This window comes from Mustela putorius, unplaced genomic scaffold (genome assembly GCF_011764305.1).
Source record: "Mustela putorius furo isolate JIRA1106 unplaced genomic scaffold, ASM1176430v1.1 tig00537248_pilon_pilon_pilon, whole genome shotgun sequence".
NCBI classification, from domain to species: domain Eukaryota; kingdom Metazoa; phylum Chordata; class Mammalia; order Carnivora; family Mustelidae; genus Mustela; species Mustela putorius.
In genome coordinates this window covers 3,880,960-3,900,476 of record NW_025422387.1, presented here as the reverse complement: position 1 = coordinate 3,900,476, position 19,517 = coordinate 3,880,960, and the positions used below count along the sequence as shown (strand labels likewise).

The window sequence follows — 19,517 nt, the reverse complement described above, 5'->3', positions numbered from 1 at the left end:
CAGAATCACTGAAATAAATATACACCAGCATATAAATGTGCAAAATACACACACCCAGTTCACAGATTTGGAAACCGAGACTCTGAAAGGTTAAAGCGCCTTATACAAGGTCACATAACTCCAGACACCACTCTAAAACACTCCGAGAAAGTATAAAAGTCATTTCACTTTAATACAAAAATCATGTAAAGAAATGTTAGCAAAATCGAATGTTCACTAAGTATCCGTGAAATCATCCCTGGAATGTTGATACCATTTTTTCCTGGATTCTCTCCTCCTCATTCCCTTTGGGCTCAGGAAATTTGCTGCTGCTAAAGACCCAGGTCATCTGTGAGACCAGACAAGCAGAACGCACATCTGCACGCCAGAGGCCCCTCCCAGCAGCGGGCGTGCAGCAGGAAGTGGGCCTCGTTTTGCTTTCCTTCTGCTGTCTTGATTTCTTTGTGCCGCTTCCCCGGCCCTAGCCAAGCCTTCAGGGGTGTCCAGCTCTGCGGCCTGGGGAAAAAATGATCACGAGAGAGCCTCACCTCCTTCCTCCTTGGTGACTTTCAGGGAAAACAGGTGAGCAAGTGCAGTGAGTCCGCGTGGCGCTGAGAGATGAGTTTGGAAGTCTTGGTGCCTCGCCTTCTTGAGTCCAAGAACCTCACAATCGGGCCGTTAGGTCTACATCTGCTTCCCCGATCGGAAGGAGAACCTGGGTGTAGAGAGAGAAGGGCATAGACAGAATGAAGCAGGGAGCTCAGAACCCTGCAGAATCGGAAACAGGCTCTTGCGGGCCACTGACTCAAACACTTGCTCAGGGCTCAGGGACGGGGCAGGCACTGTTCTGGGGGTTTCCATCTACCAGCTCATTTCACACTCATAACTCCTCAATGAAGTCAGTGCCCTCAATATCCCTATTTTAAATTTTTTTTCTTTTTTAAGATTTTATTTATTTATTTGCCAGAGACAGAGGGAGAGAGAGCGACTGAGCACAGGCAGACAAAGAGGTAGGCAGAGGCAGAGGGAGAAGCAGGCTCCCTGCCGAGCAAGGAGCCCGATGCGGGACTCGATCCCAGGACCCCGGGATCATGACCTGAGCCGAAGGCAGCTGCTCAACCAACTGAGCCACCCAGGCGTCCCAATATCCCTATTTTATAGATTAGCAAACTGAGGTCTTTCAAGGTTCAGTAACAGGCTCAGGGTCACATAGTAAGTTGCAGAACCAGGAGTTGAACCCAGAGTCTACTTATGCATGGGGCTATGAGGAAAAATGGTGTCTGAGCTTTTTTTTCCCTTAATTTCAGGAGGTTTTATTGTGGAGGAAGCATTCATGTTACCTACAATTATAAAACAGATCGTCGCAGCGAATAAAGATCGGCATATAAATTCATGGAGAAAACCTAGATATCCCCTGAGACCTGATTACCAAACGTTCAGTGTTTCTCCCTGTCCTATGCAAAGTTTTGGAAAGGAAGAAATCTCTCTGGGGTTGATCACAAAGTTCAATCTGCAGCTGTGAGAAAGACCCAGCGCTGGCTGGAGGGTTGGAAAGCCAGTGATGGGGAAAGAGGCTGGTGCTTCTTGCCGGAAGCGCCCGAGCACCCAGCGAGGTTGGCAGCTCGGCCCACAATGGCTGGGGCGGGCCCTGGACTAGTGCTGGGATCCAGGCCTCAGGGCTCAGCGGTCCTCCCCTCAGCCTGTACATATCCCCCCCACCCACCTGTTCCCTGTCTCAGGAAGTGACATCACCCCCGCCTCCTCATTCATGCCAGGACCCGGGGAGTTGTTCTCAGCTCCTCCCCCCATCTGCTATTTGTTAGTCATCCTGCCCCAAATATGTTCCTAATCCCGACACTCCTCATCTCCTGCACTGCCAGCCCCCCAGTCCAAGTCACCACGATGAGCACTACGGCCCTCCTGCCGGCCCCTGCAATCCACTCAGACGACAGACAGAATGACCTTGTCGCTCTACAGAGCTGACTAAGTCATTTCTCGCCTCACACCCCTCCTGGATCCCCACTGCCCTCAGGATAAAGCCCAAAACCCTTCTTAGCACGACCTACTTCCTCAGAAAGCCATTCATTCATTCATTCTATTTTAGCTATTCATTCATTCATTCATTCAATTAAAGAGCTCATCTGCCCATGAAATTGTGGCCTCATGCTCATCAGACACATGACCTCAGGCTAGCATGTGCACAGAACAAACAGCTTATTTTTGCTGTATCAGGCTCAAACTCTAAGGCGCCCTAAGGGGGTGGGGGCGGTGTACTGATGCCCCGGCTCCCTCCCCACCAGGCCTGGTCTTACTGGTTGACGTGTCCCGCTGCTGACCACGCCCTCCCCTTTCCCTCCTAGGTCCCGCACTCCCGTTGCCATGCTGGGCTGCTTCTCTATCCCTTGCTGGTTCCCTTAACCCTGCTCACATCTGTAAGATGTCCCTTCTTTAAAGCTTTTCAGTCACTCCCTTTAAGCGTGCTATTTGTTTCTTGCCAGGACTCTGGCAAGAGTCCCTCCCACACCCCCCATCGCTCATCCACATTAAGTGCCTGGCCCCCACAGGCATTTTTTTTTTTTTTTAAGATTTTATTCATTTATTTGAGAGAGAAAGAGCATGAGAGGAAAGAGGTCAATGGAAGTAGCAGACTCCCTGCCGAGCAACGAGCCCGCCATGGGACTCGATTCGGGGACTCCAAGATCATGACCTGAGCTGAAGGCAGCCGCTTAACCAGCTGAGCCACCCAGGCGCCCCTCCTATAGGCATTTTTTTTTTTAAGATTTTATTTATTTATTTGACAGACAGAGATCACAAGTAGGCAGAGAGGCTGGCAGAGAGAGAGGAGGAAGCAGGCTCCCTGCTGAGCAGAGAGCCCGATGTGGGACTCGATCCCGGGACCCCGAGATCATGACCTGAGCCGAAGGCAGCGGCTTAACCCACTGAGCCACCCAGGCGCCCCTCCCATAGGCATTTTTTAAAAATATTTTATTTATTTATTTGACAGAGAGAACAAGCAGGGGGAGCGGCAGGCAGAGGGAGAGGGAGAAGCAGGTCTCCGCTCAGTCTCAGGATGCTGGGATCCTCAGCTGAAGGCAGGCACTTAACCACTGAGGCACCCAGCAACCCCCCCACCCGTTCCACCCCCCAGGCATTTGAGGTCCCTGACCGAAGCTGCTTCTCAGTTCTGCCCGAGGAGTCAGGAGCTGGTACTTGTCACCAGGACAGACATTCCCAGAGCGGCCAAGGCAAATGGGCTGTTTGCTTCATGGAGCAAGAGGGAAAGGTGTGCCTCATTGTACTGATGCTTGTCGGCTGAGAAGGCGTCTCTCAAAGTGTAATCCAAGGGTTCTCTACATCAGAGTTACCCAGGGAATTTATCAGAAATAACAGATTTCTGGGCTTCATCCTGGATTTGACTTCTGAGAATCTGAATTTTATTTTATATTATTTATTTTTTATTTTAAAGATTTTATTTATTTATTTGACAGAGAGAGATCACAAGCAGGCAGAGAGGCAGGCAGAGAGAGAGAGAGGAGGAAGCAGGCTCCCTGCTGAGCAGAGAGCCCGATGTGGGACTCGATCCCAGGACCCTGAGATCATGACCTGAGCCAAAGGCAGAGGCTTAACCCACTGAGCCACCCAGGTGCCCAAGAATCTGAATTTTATTTTTATTTTAATTTCTTTTTAAGATTTTATTTATTTATTTGACAGACAGAGATCACAAGTAGGCAGAGAGGCTGGCTATGGAGGGGAGCAGTCTCCCCACGGAACAGAAAGCCCGATGTGGGGCTCGATCCCAGGGTCCTGGGCTGAGATGAAGACAGAGGCTTTAACCACTGAGACACCTAGGTGCCCCGAGAATCTGAATTTTAAACAAGACCCACATTCTGAGCACCTGGGTGGCTAAGTGGGTTAAAGCCTCTGCCTTCAGCTCAGGTGAAGATCCCAGGGTCCTGGGATCGAGCCCCACATCAGGCTCTCTGCTCTGTGGGGAGCCTGCTTCCTCCTCTCTCTCTCTCTGCCTGCCTCTCTGCCTACTTGTGATCTGTCTGTCAGATAAATTAAAAAATTAAAAAAAAAAAAAAGACCCCACATTCTATGGTTTGAGCCTTAGCACCCGAAGAAATGAGGGATTAACAAGGGAACATAAACACAAAAGACGTATTCAAAGAAAATCACATTATATGTCCCAACAATGGGAGACACAGGGTCCCCTAAAGTTGGAAATAAGAGCGGGTCAGTCCCTTAGTCAATTAAGGCTCTGCCTTCAGCAGGAGTCATGATCCCGGAGTCCTGGGATCAAGCCCCTCATTGGGCCCCGCATAGCCTCCTCTCTCTCCCTCTGCCCTTCCCCCCACCTGTGCTGTTTCTCTCTCTTTCAAATAAATAAAATCTTTAAAAAAATAAAAGCTGGAGGTAAGAGGGGTAATGAATCAGCACCCCTGCCCCTTTTTTTAAGTAATCTCCACACTCAACATGGGTCTCTAACTCATGACCCCGAGATCAAGAGTCACGTGTTCCTCCAACTGAGCCAAGACCCCATGAATCCTCCTTAAACTCTAATAATTCTTGTTGTTTTGTAGTATTATTCTATCCCAGGGAGGCAGTATTGTAGAATCTGGACTTCTCGGGTTCAAATCTGGGTAACCTCCGGCAAATTACTTTGCCCCCTAGTATCTGTTTCTCCACCTGTAGAATGGAGATGTGGCCGCTCCTACGTCCCAGAGGCACCGTGAAGAGTCTAGGAATTAGTATAGGTCAAGTGCTTAGACGACTGCCTCACCGGTCTCACCAAAGTCCATCCCCGAATTTTCCTATCAGCCGTAGCACCACCAACCAGGACGTCCCCACCCGGGGTCGCTGGCCGGCCTCCTCGGGCCTCCACTCCTTCCCTCGGCAGTGATTTGGTGGCAATGGAGCAGCAAGTAACTCACAGCTTCCTTATGATTGTCTTCTCCTCCTTGTTACTGCTGGCCTTGCTGGTCCTGGAGACAAGGGCGTCTTTTTCTCTTCTTCCTCCTGGGCCTTCTCTTGCTGGAATCAGACCACTGGGGAAAAGGGGACGAATAAAAGGACTGTTTTATTGCAGACCTGTCTGAGCAGCTCTGAAAGTAAAGGGCCTTAATAATAATAATAATAATAATAATTATAGTAGTATCATTGAAAGTGAGAATCAGAGAGATCCTGCTTCTTCCCATGTTGATACCTCTTCTTTCTTTCTTTCTCTTGTCTAAATGCTTTGGCTAGTACTTCAAGCTTCTCCACTTTCTAGGAATTTGGTCACATATCAATTCTCTACCTTAAGCCTTGGCTTTTCTCATCAATAAAATGAGGATACTAAGAGGGACCTCTGGATGGCTCAGTCCGTTAAGGGTCTGCCTTCAGCTCAGGGCCCTGGGATCACATCAGGCTCCTTGCTCCGTGGGGAGCCTGCTTCTCCCTCTGCCTGCTGCTTCCCCTGCTTGTGCATGCACTCTCTCTCTCTCTCTCTCTCTCTGGCAAATAAATAAATAAATCAAATCTTTAAAGGAAAATTAGGACAATAAGAGTAACTGCCTCCCAGGATCGAGTAATTAAGTGAGATAATACGTAGCACCTGACATTAGAGCAGTGAACAAAACAGATGAAATGATCTCCTATCATGCAAATTTATGTTTTTCCATTGGAGAAAGAAGCAGTCAATAAACAGATAAGTTGGGGCGTCAGGGTGGCTCAGTCGGTTAAGCATCTGCCTTTAGCTCAGGTCATGATCTTGGGGTCCTGGGATCGAGCACCACCTTGGGCTCCTGGCTGAGCAAGGAGTTTGCTTTTGCCTCTCCCTCTGCCCCTTCTCTCCCACTTGTGCTCTCTTTCTCTCAAATAAATAAATAAAATCTTTTAAAAATTAAACAGGGACGCCTGGGTGGCTCAGTTGGTTAAGCAGCTGCCTTCGGCTCAGGTCATGATCCCGGCGTCCTGGGATCGAGTCCCACATCGGGCTCCTTGCTCCGCAGGGAGCCTGCTTCTCCCTCTGCCTCTGCCTGCCATTCTGTCTGCCTGTGCTCGCTCTCTCCACCCCCCTCTCTCTGATAAATAAATAAAATCTTTAAAAAATATATATTAAAAATTAAACAAATAAATTAAGTAAAATAAAAGCTATAGTAAGTCAGATGGTAATAAGAGTTAAATTTGTATTGATTGATAAGCTACTGAGGTCAGCTGACTTAAAGACGACCAGAGCATTCCCCCGGACTTGACGTGCAGAAGCTGGAAGAAAGCTGTTCTCTCTTATCTGTCCAGCTGGGACTGCCAGCAGCCACGTTTCCTAAGATTCCCGTAAGGTGTGTCTATAGCACAAGACCATGAGGCCAACGCCGAGAAGCAAGGAGGAAAGAGAGAGGACCAAGCTGCAGGTTTTTTTCTTTATTTCTGCAAGCAGTCGCGTGATCCCTCCCAGCTATGTGGGTTAATAAATTCCCTTTTGTACTTGAGCTAGTTTGAATTGGATTTCTGTCACTTGCCACCAAAAGAAGGCTGACCACAGCGCAATGTGGCAGTGTACGAAATACTTCATACATTGCTTATTAACTGCACTTAGGTCTCTTGCTGTGGCATCTGCTGGTTCGTTTATACCTGTGGTGTTTCCCCTTCCTACAGACCGATTGGGTCTCCCAGAATCCATGTATTGAAGCCCCAAGCCCCAATGTAATGTTATTTAGAGATGGGGCCTTTGGGAGACAATTAAGTTTGGATGAGATCAGAGGTCAAGAGGGTGGGGGCCCCATGGTTGGATTAGAGCCCTTGTAAGAGGCATGTCTGAGGGCTTCCCCTCTTTGGTGTGTGCAGGAAGCCACAAAGAGGGGTGCCTGGGTGGCTCAGTGGGTTAAAACCTCTCCGCCTTCGGCTCAGGTCATGATCTCAGGGTCCAGGGATTGAGCCCCAGGTTCCCTGCTCACTGGGGAGCCTGCTTCCCTTCCTCTCTCTCTGCCTGCCTCTCTGCCTACTTGTGATCTCTGTCAAATAAATAAATAAAATCTAAAAAAAAAAAAATTTGAGACAGCAGGCTTCATCCTTCTCTCTCCTTTCCAAAGAGGGAGCTCTTATTATTTAATATTATTATTTATAATTTATTATAGGATTAATGCATCATTAATTTATTATTAATACCCCCCCCTTTTCTATTATCTGTTGTTATCTAAACCCTAAGCCACAGTGATTTTAAACAATGAAGATCTATGACTTCCCATGGTGGCTCCATTTCTTATGGTTGGCTTGGTGGGTCTCCTGGGGGCTGGGCACAGCTGGGACCGTCTGCTGGGGCACCTCTGTTCTTTGTGTGACGTCTCCATGGTACTACCTTGAGCTTGCTTACAGTACTGTGATCTCAAGCATTCCACGAAGACCAAAATGGAAGCTGCAACAGGCCTCCCCTAACCTCAGAAGCCAAACAGCATCGCTTCCACAACATTCCATCGCTCAAAGCAAGTCACCGGGCTGCCCAGACTCATGAAGAAAGAAAAATAAGACTCTACCTCTTGAGGGGGTGGAAAAGGCTCACTGCAGAAGGCGCGCAGGATGGGAAAAACTATGGCCATCTTCAGGAGCAGGCTACCACATCCGCCCCAAGGAAAAACCACCACTGGTACGACCTTGGACCTCGGAACCGATGCAGTTGCTAGGAGACTACCTCAGCTAACAGGCTGGTTTTTCCAGAATACAGGACCCAAGTGAGTAAACAGAATCCTGCCATCGGCTGTCCTCTACCAGATGGGAAGTACACGGCTGCTGCTCTCTGGGAATTCAAAACTGGAAAGAAAGCACGTCGCTCTATTCGCTACCAAGCTGCTCAAACCCCAGTTCAGCTGATCCTGTCCTTAACTACCTGTGTCTGAAGCACTTATTCGATGAGAGGAAGACAGGTCTTTCCATTAACATGGTTCCAACCTCAGCAGAAGGAAGGCGATTAAATTCCTGTCGGCAGAACTCAGCCCTTTTGGATTTGGCTTGCTAGAATATTTTTACTGTACTGCTCCTCCTTCAGGGATCCTACGTTGAATGGATTTATTTATTTTTTCAATATTTTATTTATTTATTTGAGAGACAGAGACAGAGCCTGAGTCCGGGGCGGGGGGAGGGCAGAGGGAGAGGGAGAAGCCGGCTTCCGGCTGAGCAGGGAGCCCGACCTGGGGCTCCCGAGATCATGACCCGAGCAAAGGCAGATGCTTCACTGACTGAGCCCCGCACAGGATGCCCCTGAGTCAGCATATTTCTTCCTTCTAAACTTTCAGAGTCCAAACATGGCACGATAACTAAATGCACAGGCTCTGATATCAGGCTGTCTGAGGTCACATCTCACCATTGCCACCATCAGCTCGGGGACTTCAAGCAGGTGACCTGACCTTCATGAACCGTAGAACACCTTGGAGATGACACTACCTTAGCTCACCTTGCTGTGAGCACTAGCGGAATTGATGCTTGCAATACACCGGGCAGAGCGCCTGGCACGCGGGGTGCGTGGACAAACATTAGCTGGCCCCGAGTTTTTATTCTCCTGGGCTTTCCTTCTTCTGTCTCTAAGGGAATCTGCTTTGTTTAACTCAACAGTTTCCCGGAATCATTCGACCACACAGCCCCCTTTCTTTTTCCTTCCTTCCTTCCGAGTCCCCTTTTCGGGAAGCACTTACACGAAAGGAAACATTTTGGGAAACGGTGCAAATGGATACAGCAAAGTGCAAACCCAACAGGTCAACAGCTTCCTATTTCCTCTCTTGCTGGTGCTACAACCTATTCCTTACACGTGTTGATGGGATTTTTTTTTTTTTTTAGGATTTTATTTTTAAGTACTCTCTACACCCAACACGGGGCTCCAACTCGTGACCCCCCACCCCCAAGAGCTGTGTGCTCCACCGACTAAGCCAGCCAGGTGCGCGTACTGCGATCTTTTTCAGCTTTATTTTTTTTAAGATTTTATTTATGTATTTGACAGACAGAGATCACAAGTAGGCAGAGAGGCAGGCAGAGAGAGAGGGCGAAGCAGGCGTCCTGCTGAGCAGAGAGCCCGATGCGGGGCTCGATCCCAGGATCCTGAGATCATGACCTGAGCTGAAGGCAGGCGCTTAACTAAGGAGTCACCCAAGGGCCCCTCCCCCATTTTTAAAAAAAGTAGGCTCCACACCGAATGCGGGGGCTTGAATTCAGGACCCGGAGATCAAGACTTGCATGCTCTATCAACGGAGCCAGCCAGGTACCCCTCACATTTGACCTTTTAAAACACTAAATTGGGGGCGCCTGGGTGGCCCAGTCGGTAGAGCTTCTGACTCGTAATCTCAGGTTAGTAAGTTCAAGCCCCACACTGGGCATGGAGCTTCATTAAAAAAAAAAAATAAACACAAATAAAGCAAGCAGTAAACCAGATCTTGTCATTTTCTTGATTAAAACTTCCCAGTGACTCCTAACTACCCTTCCAATAAAAGTAGAATCCTTCCCGGGGCTCACTAGGCACACCTCTCTCATTGTCTACCTGTGCTCCAGCTTCCACCATGCTGGGTCTCTCAAAATGGAGATGGTGGTTCCCCGCTCAGGGTCTTAGGGCTTCTCACTCCTCTCTTGCCCTACCGATCTTTCCAAGGTCGGCTGCTTCTTGTCATTCGCCTCAGAGGGGTCTTCACTGACTACCCCATGTAAAACAGGCCCCTGTTAATGCCTCTGCCTTCAGCTCAGGTCATGATCCCAGGGTCCTGGGATCGAGCCCCGCATCAGGCTCTCTGCTCAGCGGGGAGCCTGCTTCACCACCCCCTGCCTGCCTCTCTGCCTACTTGTGAGCTCTGTCTGTCAAATAAATAAATAAATTAAAAAAATCTTTTAAAAAATAAAAATAAAACAGGCCCCTCCTCCAGCCCCCAGTCCTTTGCTGCCATATGTCACCTTGTTTTTTTTTGTTTTGTTTAGAGAAGGAGAGAGAGAGAGAGAGAGAAGGGGGAGGGGCAGAAGGAGAGGGAGAGAGAGCATCTCAAGCAGGCTGCACACCAGCAAGGAGTGTGACACAGGGCCCGCTCCCACAACCCCACGATGATGACCTGAGCCAAAATGAGATGATGACCGGACGCCCAACCGACTGCGCCCCCCAGGCGCCCCGTCACCTTGGTTTCCAGTCTTTGGAGCACTTACCACCACCACCCTGCATGTCCATCTCAGACTTGTCACTTGCCTATCCTCCCCCTAGACTAGCACGGACTGCCTCTGTTTCATTTACTGCTATAGCCCGGGGCCAGGAACAGGGCCTGGCACCAAGCAGGTCTCCATAAACTGGCCACGTGAACGGAGGGACAAAGACAGAGTGTGTCAAGGAGCTGCGGGCAGAGCCAGCCCGGCGGTGCGGGGTGCCCGGGGCAGCCCAGCCCCACCTCTTGTAGCACTGCAGCTCCTCCTGCACCACCAGCAGCTGGGACTTGAGCTTGTTGCGCTCCTGGAGCACGTCCCGCAGCTCCTGGAGAGTGAAGCGGGGTCGGTTGGGGTCTGTCAGGTCAACCACCATTTTGTCCGGTCCCAGGTCTACCTGTAAGGAAAGATATTGGTGAATGGTAAAGAAGCAAGAGCTCTAAGCACCATTTCCCAAAGAAATAGAACCAGGGCTCCTTGAGAGAATGGCCGATGCCAGGGCTGGACCAGGGAAACCGTGAGATGAACCTGGAATGTTCCCTGGTGTAAGGGATGGAGGCGTATCAGAACGACAGTCTGAAGGAGCTCCCACCGGCCAGACTGAGAACAAGCTGAGTATCGGAATGAATAATCACAATGACCCTTTGAATAAAAAGAGAATTCAGGAGTTAATACTTAAAATTTAAAAATTTAAATTAGTTAATTAATGGGAATGTGATGGCTAATTTTTTGTCTGCTTGGCTGGGCTACAGACTGCCCAGCTAGCTGGTTAAACATGATTTCATGGTGTGTCTATGAAGATGTTTCTGGAAGACATGAGCATTTGGACCGATGCACTGAGAAGAGCAGATGGCCCTCCCTGCTGGGTGGGCGGGCATCATCCAATCCACTGAGGGCCTGACTAGAACAAAAGGAGGAATGAGGGTAAATTCTGAGCTCTGTCTGTTGATGTGGGACATCCTCCTTCCTGGGCCCTCAGACGTCGACACTCCTGGTCCTTGGGCTTTTGGTCCCAAACCAGGACTTACACTGCTGGCCCCCCGCCCTCGTTAAGACTTCCTGGCTCTCTAGCTTGCAGACTGAAGGCTGTCTCAGCCTCCATACATGCAGGAACTAAGGCCTCAAATATCTCTCCTCTTCATATGGATAGCTATATCCACTATTGGTTCTGTTTCTCTGGAGAACTCTGACTAAAACAGGGAAAGAAGAGGGAATCTATGCTTTACAGCAGAAGACGAATTAATGCATGTAGAAGATGAGAGAGTGAGACAATCATCCTTTTGGGATGCCTGGCTGGCTCAGTGCGTAGCTTGGGGTTGTGGGTTTAAGCCCCATGTTCAGTGTAGGGATGACTTAAAAATAAAATCTTTACCAGAAAAAAAAAACCAACATCGTTTTTTAACCAACTTTGTAATGATTGATTCAGAGAAAACTAATGAATGGATCTAAAAACTTTGGGTGAAAGCCTGTCAGGGAACAGAATATTTTCCACAGTTTCAAAGTATTTTCCCACAAGTACTTATGAATTACAAAGAGGAATAAAAGGCCCTAGATAGTGCAGAAATCTTGCAGACACCACATTAACCAAGGGCTACAAATTGACATCACCAATAATGGCCAACGGAGACAAGTGCCTCCTGATAGTAAGAACTGTGACCCAGCATCGCTTCAGGGCTGTTCCTGCTAAACACGTATCACTTGGATCTATCCATGACACCTCAGAACAAACCCAAATCGAAGGACACTCTACCAACCAATCCATAATCTTCAAAAATGTCAAGGTCGTGGGGCGCCTGGGTGGCTCAATCGTTAAGCGTCTGTCTTTAGCTCGGGTCATGATCCCAGGATCCTGGGATCGAGCCCCACATCAGGCTCCCTGCTTAGTGGGAAGCCTGCTTCTTCCTCTCTCACTGCCCCCTGCTTGCATTCCTGCTCTCTCTCTCTCTCTCTGTCAAATAAATAAATAAAATCTTAAAAAAAAAAAAAAAAGTCAAGGTCGTAAAAAGACAAGGAAAAGCTGAGGAACGCTTCCTCAGGTGACTGAAGAGATGTGTCAACCAAAGGTACCGTGTAACCTGGGACTGGGTCCTGCCCCAGAAAAAGGATGACGTAAGGACATTATTGTGCATTTTGAATAGGGGTAATATATTAGGTCTTCGTATCCTGTCACTTTTTCCCTCTGAGTTCGGTCATTTACTTGCGGCTGTGCAATAGTATGTCTTGTGGGATACTCACTGAAGTATTCAGGGTAAAGGACTCTAATTTTTTGTTGTTGTTGTTTAAAGATTTTATTTATTTATTTATTTGACAGAGAGAGAGAGAGAGAGAACACAAGCCGGGGAGTGGCAGGCAGAAGGAAAAACGGGCTCCCGGCCAGATGCGGGGCTCGATCTCAGGACCCTCAGATCATGACCTGAGCCAAAGGCAGACGCTCAAACAACTGAGCCACCCAGGTGCCCCGGAACCTAATCATTTACTAATCCTGCAAATTACATAATGTCTGCTCAGATCATTGAGGAAAACTAGTCGTGAAAATATAATATAGACACATACTGTTTCTGTATATGCATACATACATACCCATTTATGTGTTTTGTGTATACACTTTGGTGTGTATCTTCTAAGATATACTACACACTGCACACACACAAAACTGAAGACAACACCTGAATCCCGGTGAAAGGTGTAGAGGGGTTCATTGTGCTTTTCCTGCAACTCTCCCATGGGTTTGAAATGTTTTCTAACTAAAATTTAAGCAACTGTTTGAAAACAACCTACATGTCCACGAACAGTAGCCCAGTTAAGGAAAAACTAAGGCAGAATCACACCGGAACGTTGTGCAGCTGACGGAGAGAACAAGGCACAATATAAAGAGATAGCAGTAATGGTGAGCACATTCCTGCTATCAGACTGACTGGGATCAGGGTGTTTGAACACTCCCGGGCACCGGCACTAATTGTGGGAGGTGTGGGACTCCTTGGCCTCTGTGAAGTATAATTTAACATTACATTTTATCTGAATTTCAGATGCTGCTTCCATTTGATCCAGTACCTCCATTTCCTCAAGACAATCTCCCTCAGGAGCCAAATGGTTTCAGTGTAGTATGTGCTAAGAGTAAATGGTCGGAACATAACCATCTTTTGATGGGAGACTGGTTAAAGCAGAGAATCGTAACCTTCTTTTGTGCCACGAACCCTTTTGGCAGCCTGGGAAAGCCCATGCGGCCCTCCTCCAAACAATGTGTTAAAATGTATAGAATGAAAGGCACAGAATTATAAGGAGACCAACTAAGAAGACATAACACTCATCAAAATCGGGGCGCCTAGGTGGCTCAGTCGGTTAAGCGACTGCCTTCGGCTCAGGTCATGATCCTGGAGTCCCGGGATCGAGTCCCACATCGGGCTCCTTGCTCAGCAGAAGTCTGCTTCTCCCACTGACTTCTCTTCTCTCATACTCTCTCTCTTTCATTGTCTCTCTCTGCCTCTCAAATAAATAAATATTTTAAAAAAATTTTAAAAAAAAACCACTCATCAAAATCTTTTAAAAACAAATTCATGATTAATATACCTGCCTCTTGATTAAGTAAAGTGAGCTAGACGCAAGTCTGGTGAAATACTGAACAAAAACGAAACTTTGAGATGTGAACAACACCGTAATGGGACATGAAAATAACTGTGATTTCCATCGGTGATCGTCACAGGCATTGCTAATATTAATGTAGTTTGTTGTCTCTATTCACAAGTGGAGAATGTGACACATTTCAGCTGGAAGTTAATGAAAATGAAAATATAATTTTTTCCCATGCAAGGGCATGGACCTCTTGGATTAGAATCAATGATTCCCTTGGGCATCCAAGAACTTCAGCTTAAGAACGCTCAGCGGAACAATTGATAATACCATCCAATGGAAGTTTTCCTCATTAAAAGACGAGGAAGCTCTCTCTGTCCTGCTTTAATTCACCTTTCATGGTATGTTAAGGCAGAAATGGGTATATGTTATCATACCATTTGTGTAAAAAGTGGAGACATGTGTTCATATCTGCTTCTGTTTCCACGAAGTATCTCTGGAAGGATACATAAGAAACTGATCATTTACATTTTTTCCAGGGAGGGCGAGTGGGCAGCTGGGGATGGAAAGAAGTGCGGAGGTCAGTTTTTTAAGGCAAATGCTTTTGCACCTTTTGAATTTGAAACTTAAATTTTTTTTAAAAAAAGAGGGGCACCTGGGTGGCTCAGTCGGTTGGGCATCTGACTTCGGCTCAGGTCATGATCCCGGGGTCCTGGGATGGAGCCCTGCATTGAGCTCCCTGCTCAGTGGGGAGTCTGCTTCTCCCTCTGCCTCTGCCCCTTCCCCTGACTCATGCTGTCTCTCCCTCCTTCTCTCTCTCTCAAATAAATACATTTAAAAATCTTTATTTTTTTATTTTTATTTTTTTTAAGGAAGGAAAGGGACTCCTGAGTGGCTCAAGTCAGTTGGGCATCCAACTCTTGTTTTTGGTTCAGGTCATGATCTCAGGGTCATAAGACGGAGCCCCGGCTGGGCTACCTGGTCAGCGTGGAGTCTGCTTGGGATTCTCTCTCTCCCTCTGCCTCTCTGCCCACTCATGACCCCTCTTTCTCTCTCAAAATAGATAAATAAATAAAATCTTAAAAAAAGAAAGGAAACAAAACTACTTCACACCCATTCGAGTGGCTACTGTAAACAGACAAAACAGACAAAAAGAAAGTGGTTACTGTAAACAGACAAAACGGACAAAACAATAGAATGAATGGTGGTAGGGAGGTAGGAAAGTTGGAATTCTTGGGTACTGCTGGCAGGGATGTAAAATGGTGCACTTACTATGGAGAACCACACAGCAGAGCCTTAACAAATTAAAAATAGAATTATCCTAGGATCCAGCAATTCCACTTCTAACTATACACCCCAAAGCATTGAAAGCAGGGACTTGAAGAGATCTGTATACACCCATTTTTTTTTTTTAAGACTTATTTATTTTTTGGGAGAGAGAAAAAGAGCATGTGCATGCAAGCAGGGGGAAGGCCAGAGGGAGAGAGAGAGAGAATCCTCAAGCAGACGCTCTACTGAGTAGGGAGCCCAACTCAGGCCTGGATGCCAGAACCCAGGAATCGTGACTTGAGCCCGAGTCAAGAGTTGGACGCTGAACAGACTTGAGCCACCAGGGAACCCCAGTACACAGCCAAGTTCCTGGCCGCATGACTCACACTAGCCAAAAGGCGGAAGCAACCCAGGTGTCTATCGACAGGTGAATAGATAAACCAAGATCCACACAATGGAATACTATCCAGCCCCTAAAAGGAAGGAAATTCTGATACACACCCCAATGTGGATGAACCCTGAAGACATTATGTTAAATGAAATAAGCCAGTGACAGAAGAGCAAATACCATATAATTCTACTGATATGAAGCGCCTGGAAGAGGCAAGTTCACAGAGATAGAACATAGACGGGGAGTGGGGAGTAAGGAGCTGGTGTTTACTGGGGACAGGGTTTCGTTTTTGCAAAATGAAAAGAATTCGGGCAGGAATGGAGAGGAATGGTTGCACAACCAGGTGAGTGTACTTAATAACACTTAAGTGTGCACTTAAAAACGGCTGGGGTGGTCAATTTTATGTGTACTTTACCGCAATTAAAAATAACTTAAAAATTAAAAAACCCTGAAAAAAACCAAGAAGGTGTATTTTTACAAACTGCCTCGTGGTGCTGAACAAATTCATTCTCTCTGCTCCTTTCCCCACCCCTGTTCTTAACACCGTGGTTTGGGAGGAAAATACCATCTCACCGCAGGCTTATAAAGCCTGTCCGCTGTGCCCCACACAGGAAATGACCCAGGTCCAGAGCACGCGGTACATGGTCCGTGGTGCGGGTCCTTCTATATCCTCGTTCCTGGGCTTGGAGGTGGCTGGGATGAGCTCAGACCGTGAGCGGAGCCGTCCTGAACAAGTCACTCGACTTCTCCTGAGTCTCAAAAGCCAGGCTATGCACCACAATGCTCAACTATCTCTTATGAGGGACAGTAAAGTAGAAATGTATACAAGCACAGTCGTCACGGGGACAAACGAACCTAGAATAACTACCAGGAAAGTGACCAGAAACCTTCACTCTTTTTTCCCTGCGAATGTCAGCAACCCTGTTGCTCTTGCCCTTTCTTGGCACGCTTCTCAGTTTGTGATCTTGTACTGCAGTTCTGGAGGCGGGGTACCTTACGTCTCCCATTAGACGGGAGCTCTGGGAGGGCAGAGTCCCTGTCTAATTTACCTCTGGTGCCCCAGGGTCCAGCACGGTGCAATCATTCATCAAATGTCATTCCAACAAACAAGGTCGAATGTCTGTATGCCATGTGCAGTGGTGAAGACTGGCATCTCAGAGTTCAAATCCTGCCTGTACCTTTTACTTGCAGTATTCCTCTGGTAAATCACTTAACTGTCCCATGCCTCCGTTTCTGTAAAACGGGTATACTGATAGTAAGAGGACTAAATGAGATAGTCCACTTAAAAAAGCTTTTTTTTTTTTTTAAAGTATGGCTGGAGAGAGATTAGTAATTCATATTGATTTAATCAATCATAACAAGAATCTAAAATAGAATAGGCAATGGGGCACCTGGGTGGCTGAGTGGGTTAAAGTCTCTGCCTTCAGCTCAGGTCATGATCCCTGGGTTCTGGGATCGAGCCCCACATCGGGCTCTCTGCTTGGCAGGGAGCCTGCTTCCTCCTCTCTCTCTGCCTGTCTCTCTGCCTGCTTGTGATCTCTGTCTGTCGAATAAACAAATAAAATCTAAAAATAAATAAATAAAATAGAATAGGCAAGTAAAGGGACGCCTGGGTGGCTCAGTCGGTTAAACATCTGCTTTCAGCTCAGGTCATGATCCCTGGGTCCTGGGATGGAGTCCCAGGTCTGGCTCCCTGCTCAGCGGGGAGTCTGCTTCTTCCCCTGCCTGCTGCTCCCCCTGCTTGTGTGCTCATGCACACACACACTCTCTCTCTAACAAACAAGTAAGTAAAACCTTAAAAAAAAAAAAAAAAAAGGAAGAGGCAAGTGTGATTGTGCATCATATTTAATAAGGGTGAGTTAAGATAAATTGTTTCTTAAAACTTTTGTTTCATCAATACTGGAAAGTGCTATAACGGGTAAATTTGTCAGATGGAGACATAACACACATGCACTAACCTTGAGATTATCGCCTGATGATTTTTTAAAAAATATCTCTTCACTTCCTTGTTTTTTGTTTTTTTTAATTAGGTATTTGCCAAAGCCAAGAGTCTTGCACTTAACGGACTGAGCCACCCAGGCGCTTCTTGATGATTTTTAACATAGATACACACCCATGTAATCACACCCAGATAAGCTCCCTATGAACCCCCCTCCCAACTGGGGCTACCATCAACCTGTCTTCTATAAGTCGAGATAATTTTGCCTGTTCTTGAATTTCGCATAAATATATAGTGTGCCTTTATGTGCCTGGATCCTGTGCCTTAGTGTAATGTCTGTGAGAGTCACGCACATGCTTGTGTGTGTTAGCAGTCTGGTCTTTTTCGCTGCCGCGTAGTACTCCACTGCGGGATCACACTATTTTAAAATCCATTCTTCGGTGGCACTTGTTCTAGTTTGGCAAAATTCTGAATAAAGGTGCTCAGAACATTCTTACGGCCATCTTTTGGTGGTACTGCTGAATCAACAACTCCTGGGGCCAGAGCCCAGAAATCTGTGCTTTAACCAACACTCCTGGTGGGTTCGGAGCAGAGAGTCTCTGCGCTAGGTCAAGTCAAAAAGGCCTGAAGCCCCTGATTCAGAGCAAACTCAGCACAGGGCCCAGCACCTAGCAAGCGCTTGGTGAATGTAACTGAGAATGTTTCTCATCCGAGGACTGGATGCTTCCCTCCCACGCAGCCCGGGCTGCTCCCGCAGGGCCCTATCTGCCTGCACTCACCTCCCGGCCGGCCGCCGAGCCCTCTGTCCGCAGCCCCTCCACCTCCTTCCTGAGGTTGTCCCTCTCCATCCTCAGCTCCTCCACCGTCAGGTTACCCTCATTCACCAGCGTCTCCAGCATCTCCAGGACACGGACGATCTTGAACTGCAGCTGCGTCACCCGGGGGTCGCTGCCCAGGGCCATCAGCTCGCGGCCCATCACGTAGGAGATGTCATACACGTCCTCGGCGGTCAGCTGGAAGGGGCTCTTGCCTAAAGCCCCCTCGGGCCCAGCCTCGTCCCCTTCCCCCTCCTCTTCTTCCTCCTCCTCTCGCAAAGGGGGCTCCTCCATGGCCACCCAGACCCCCGCGGCCACAGGAGCTGCTTTCTCAGAAACCCCAAACTTCTAACTTCCTCCCAGCGCAGAAAACTTTCCGCCGGGCTGAGACCCTGCCGGCCCCGGGCTGGGGGATGGCCCAGGAGCGGCCAATCAGCGGCGCCGAGGGGTGGGCCCGGGGCAGAAAGGCCGCGCTCCCGGGCTTCCAGGCCCAGCCGCGGGGGGCACCGGCCCCGCTGAGGACACTGCAGGGGGGCGGCCCCCAGGATGTGGTTTGGGACACGAGAAGACAACGGAAAGGGAGGACAGCCGAGAGGAGGAACGGAGAGATTAAGGGGTGACCGCGATTGTCCCCCGGTGGGAGGTGTTGCCAACCGGGTGGGGGAGGGGCGGCCGCCTGAGCCCCGCCCTTGGGGACAGCCGCCGCCGCCGCCGCCGCCGCCGGGTGTCCACGGAGACGGGGGCGGAGTTTCCACCGCGAGGCGGGGGCAGAGGGTCAAAAGCGCCCAACTTTTTCCTTTCTATGCTCGAGCTTTTGAGCCATAAAATTTGCATTCTACGTGGAGGAAGATCCGGGTCTGGGTTTGGGGGTGTTTTCAGAAGCCTGCGGTGAAACAGAGGGCGGCTGTTCGTGTCTGCGCGTGGGAGTCAAGAGACCTGGGTCGCCCCGAGCTCCGGGGCCCAGCGTCGCGGGGATCTGCGGCATCTGACTTTCAACCAAAGGGAAGAGTCCTGGGCTGAGCGCTCTGCGGATTCCTGGGCTCCGCCCCGGACTCGGCGTGGCGGCCTTGGCAAAGTGAACCCACAATTTCCTGCTCGGTGAATAACAGCTCCTCCGCGGTAACGTTGCTGGAGGACCGCATTCAGATACGGTCAGGAGACCGTGCGTGAGACGAAAGTACTAAGGAAGTGCTCAGGAAAATGTTAGCGGGTCGTTCTGTCCTCCAGCAGACACTCGACTTGTATGGGGGGCACACGTGGCACGTGGGCTGCGCTGGAAGAAGAAAGAAACAAGACAAAAAACCACGCTCTGCTTTGAAAATTAGAAAGCATTCTGTGGATAGGGTATTAGTAAGACTATGGGCAGGGTGGATTACAAAACGAGTTATTTTAGGTTTGATGAGAAATTCGTAATAGTTAC

The 19,517-nt window shown here is 48.5% G+C and overlaps 1 protein-coding gene across 1 annotated transcript; it reads right to left on the bottom strand.

Moving 5' to 3' along the window:
• Window positions 1-146: 146 nt before the first annotated feature.
• RILPL2 (Rab interacting lysosomal protein like 2) lies at window positions 147-18,538 on the bottom strand. The gene is made up of 4 exons (XM_004753114.3): window positions 18,062-18,538; window positions 10,362-10,513; window positions 4,914-5,027; window positions 147-694 (listed from the first exon to the last, which is right to left on the bottom strand). The coding sequence occupies exons 1-4, from the start codon at window positions 18,389-18,391 to the stop codon at window positions 664-666; spliced, it is 627 nt and encodes a 208-aa protein (XP_004753171.1). The 5' UTR covers window positions 18,392-18,538; the 3' UTR covers window positions 147-663.
• Between the last annotated feature and the right edge of the window lie 979 nt (window positions 18,539-19,517).

Excerpts from the sequence above, each read along its gene's own strand:
- RILPL2 (XM_004753114.3), bottom strand. The coding sequence starts at position 18,391 with ATGGAGGAGCCCCCTTTGCGAGAGGAGGAGGAAGAAGAGGAGGGGGAA. Across the intron at positions 10,514-18,061 it reads GCTCGGCGGCCGGCCGGGAG|GTAGACCTGGGACCGGACAA; the intron begins GTGAGTGCAGGC and ends CTTTCCTTACAG. Across the intron at positions 5,028-10,361 it reads GAGCTGCAGTGCTACAAGAG|TGGTCTGATTCCAGCAAGAG; the intron begins GTGGGGCTGGGC and ends CCTTTTCCCCAG.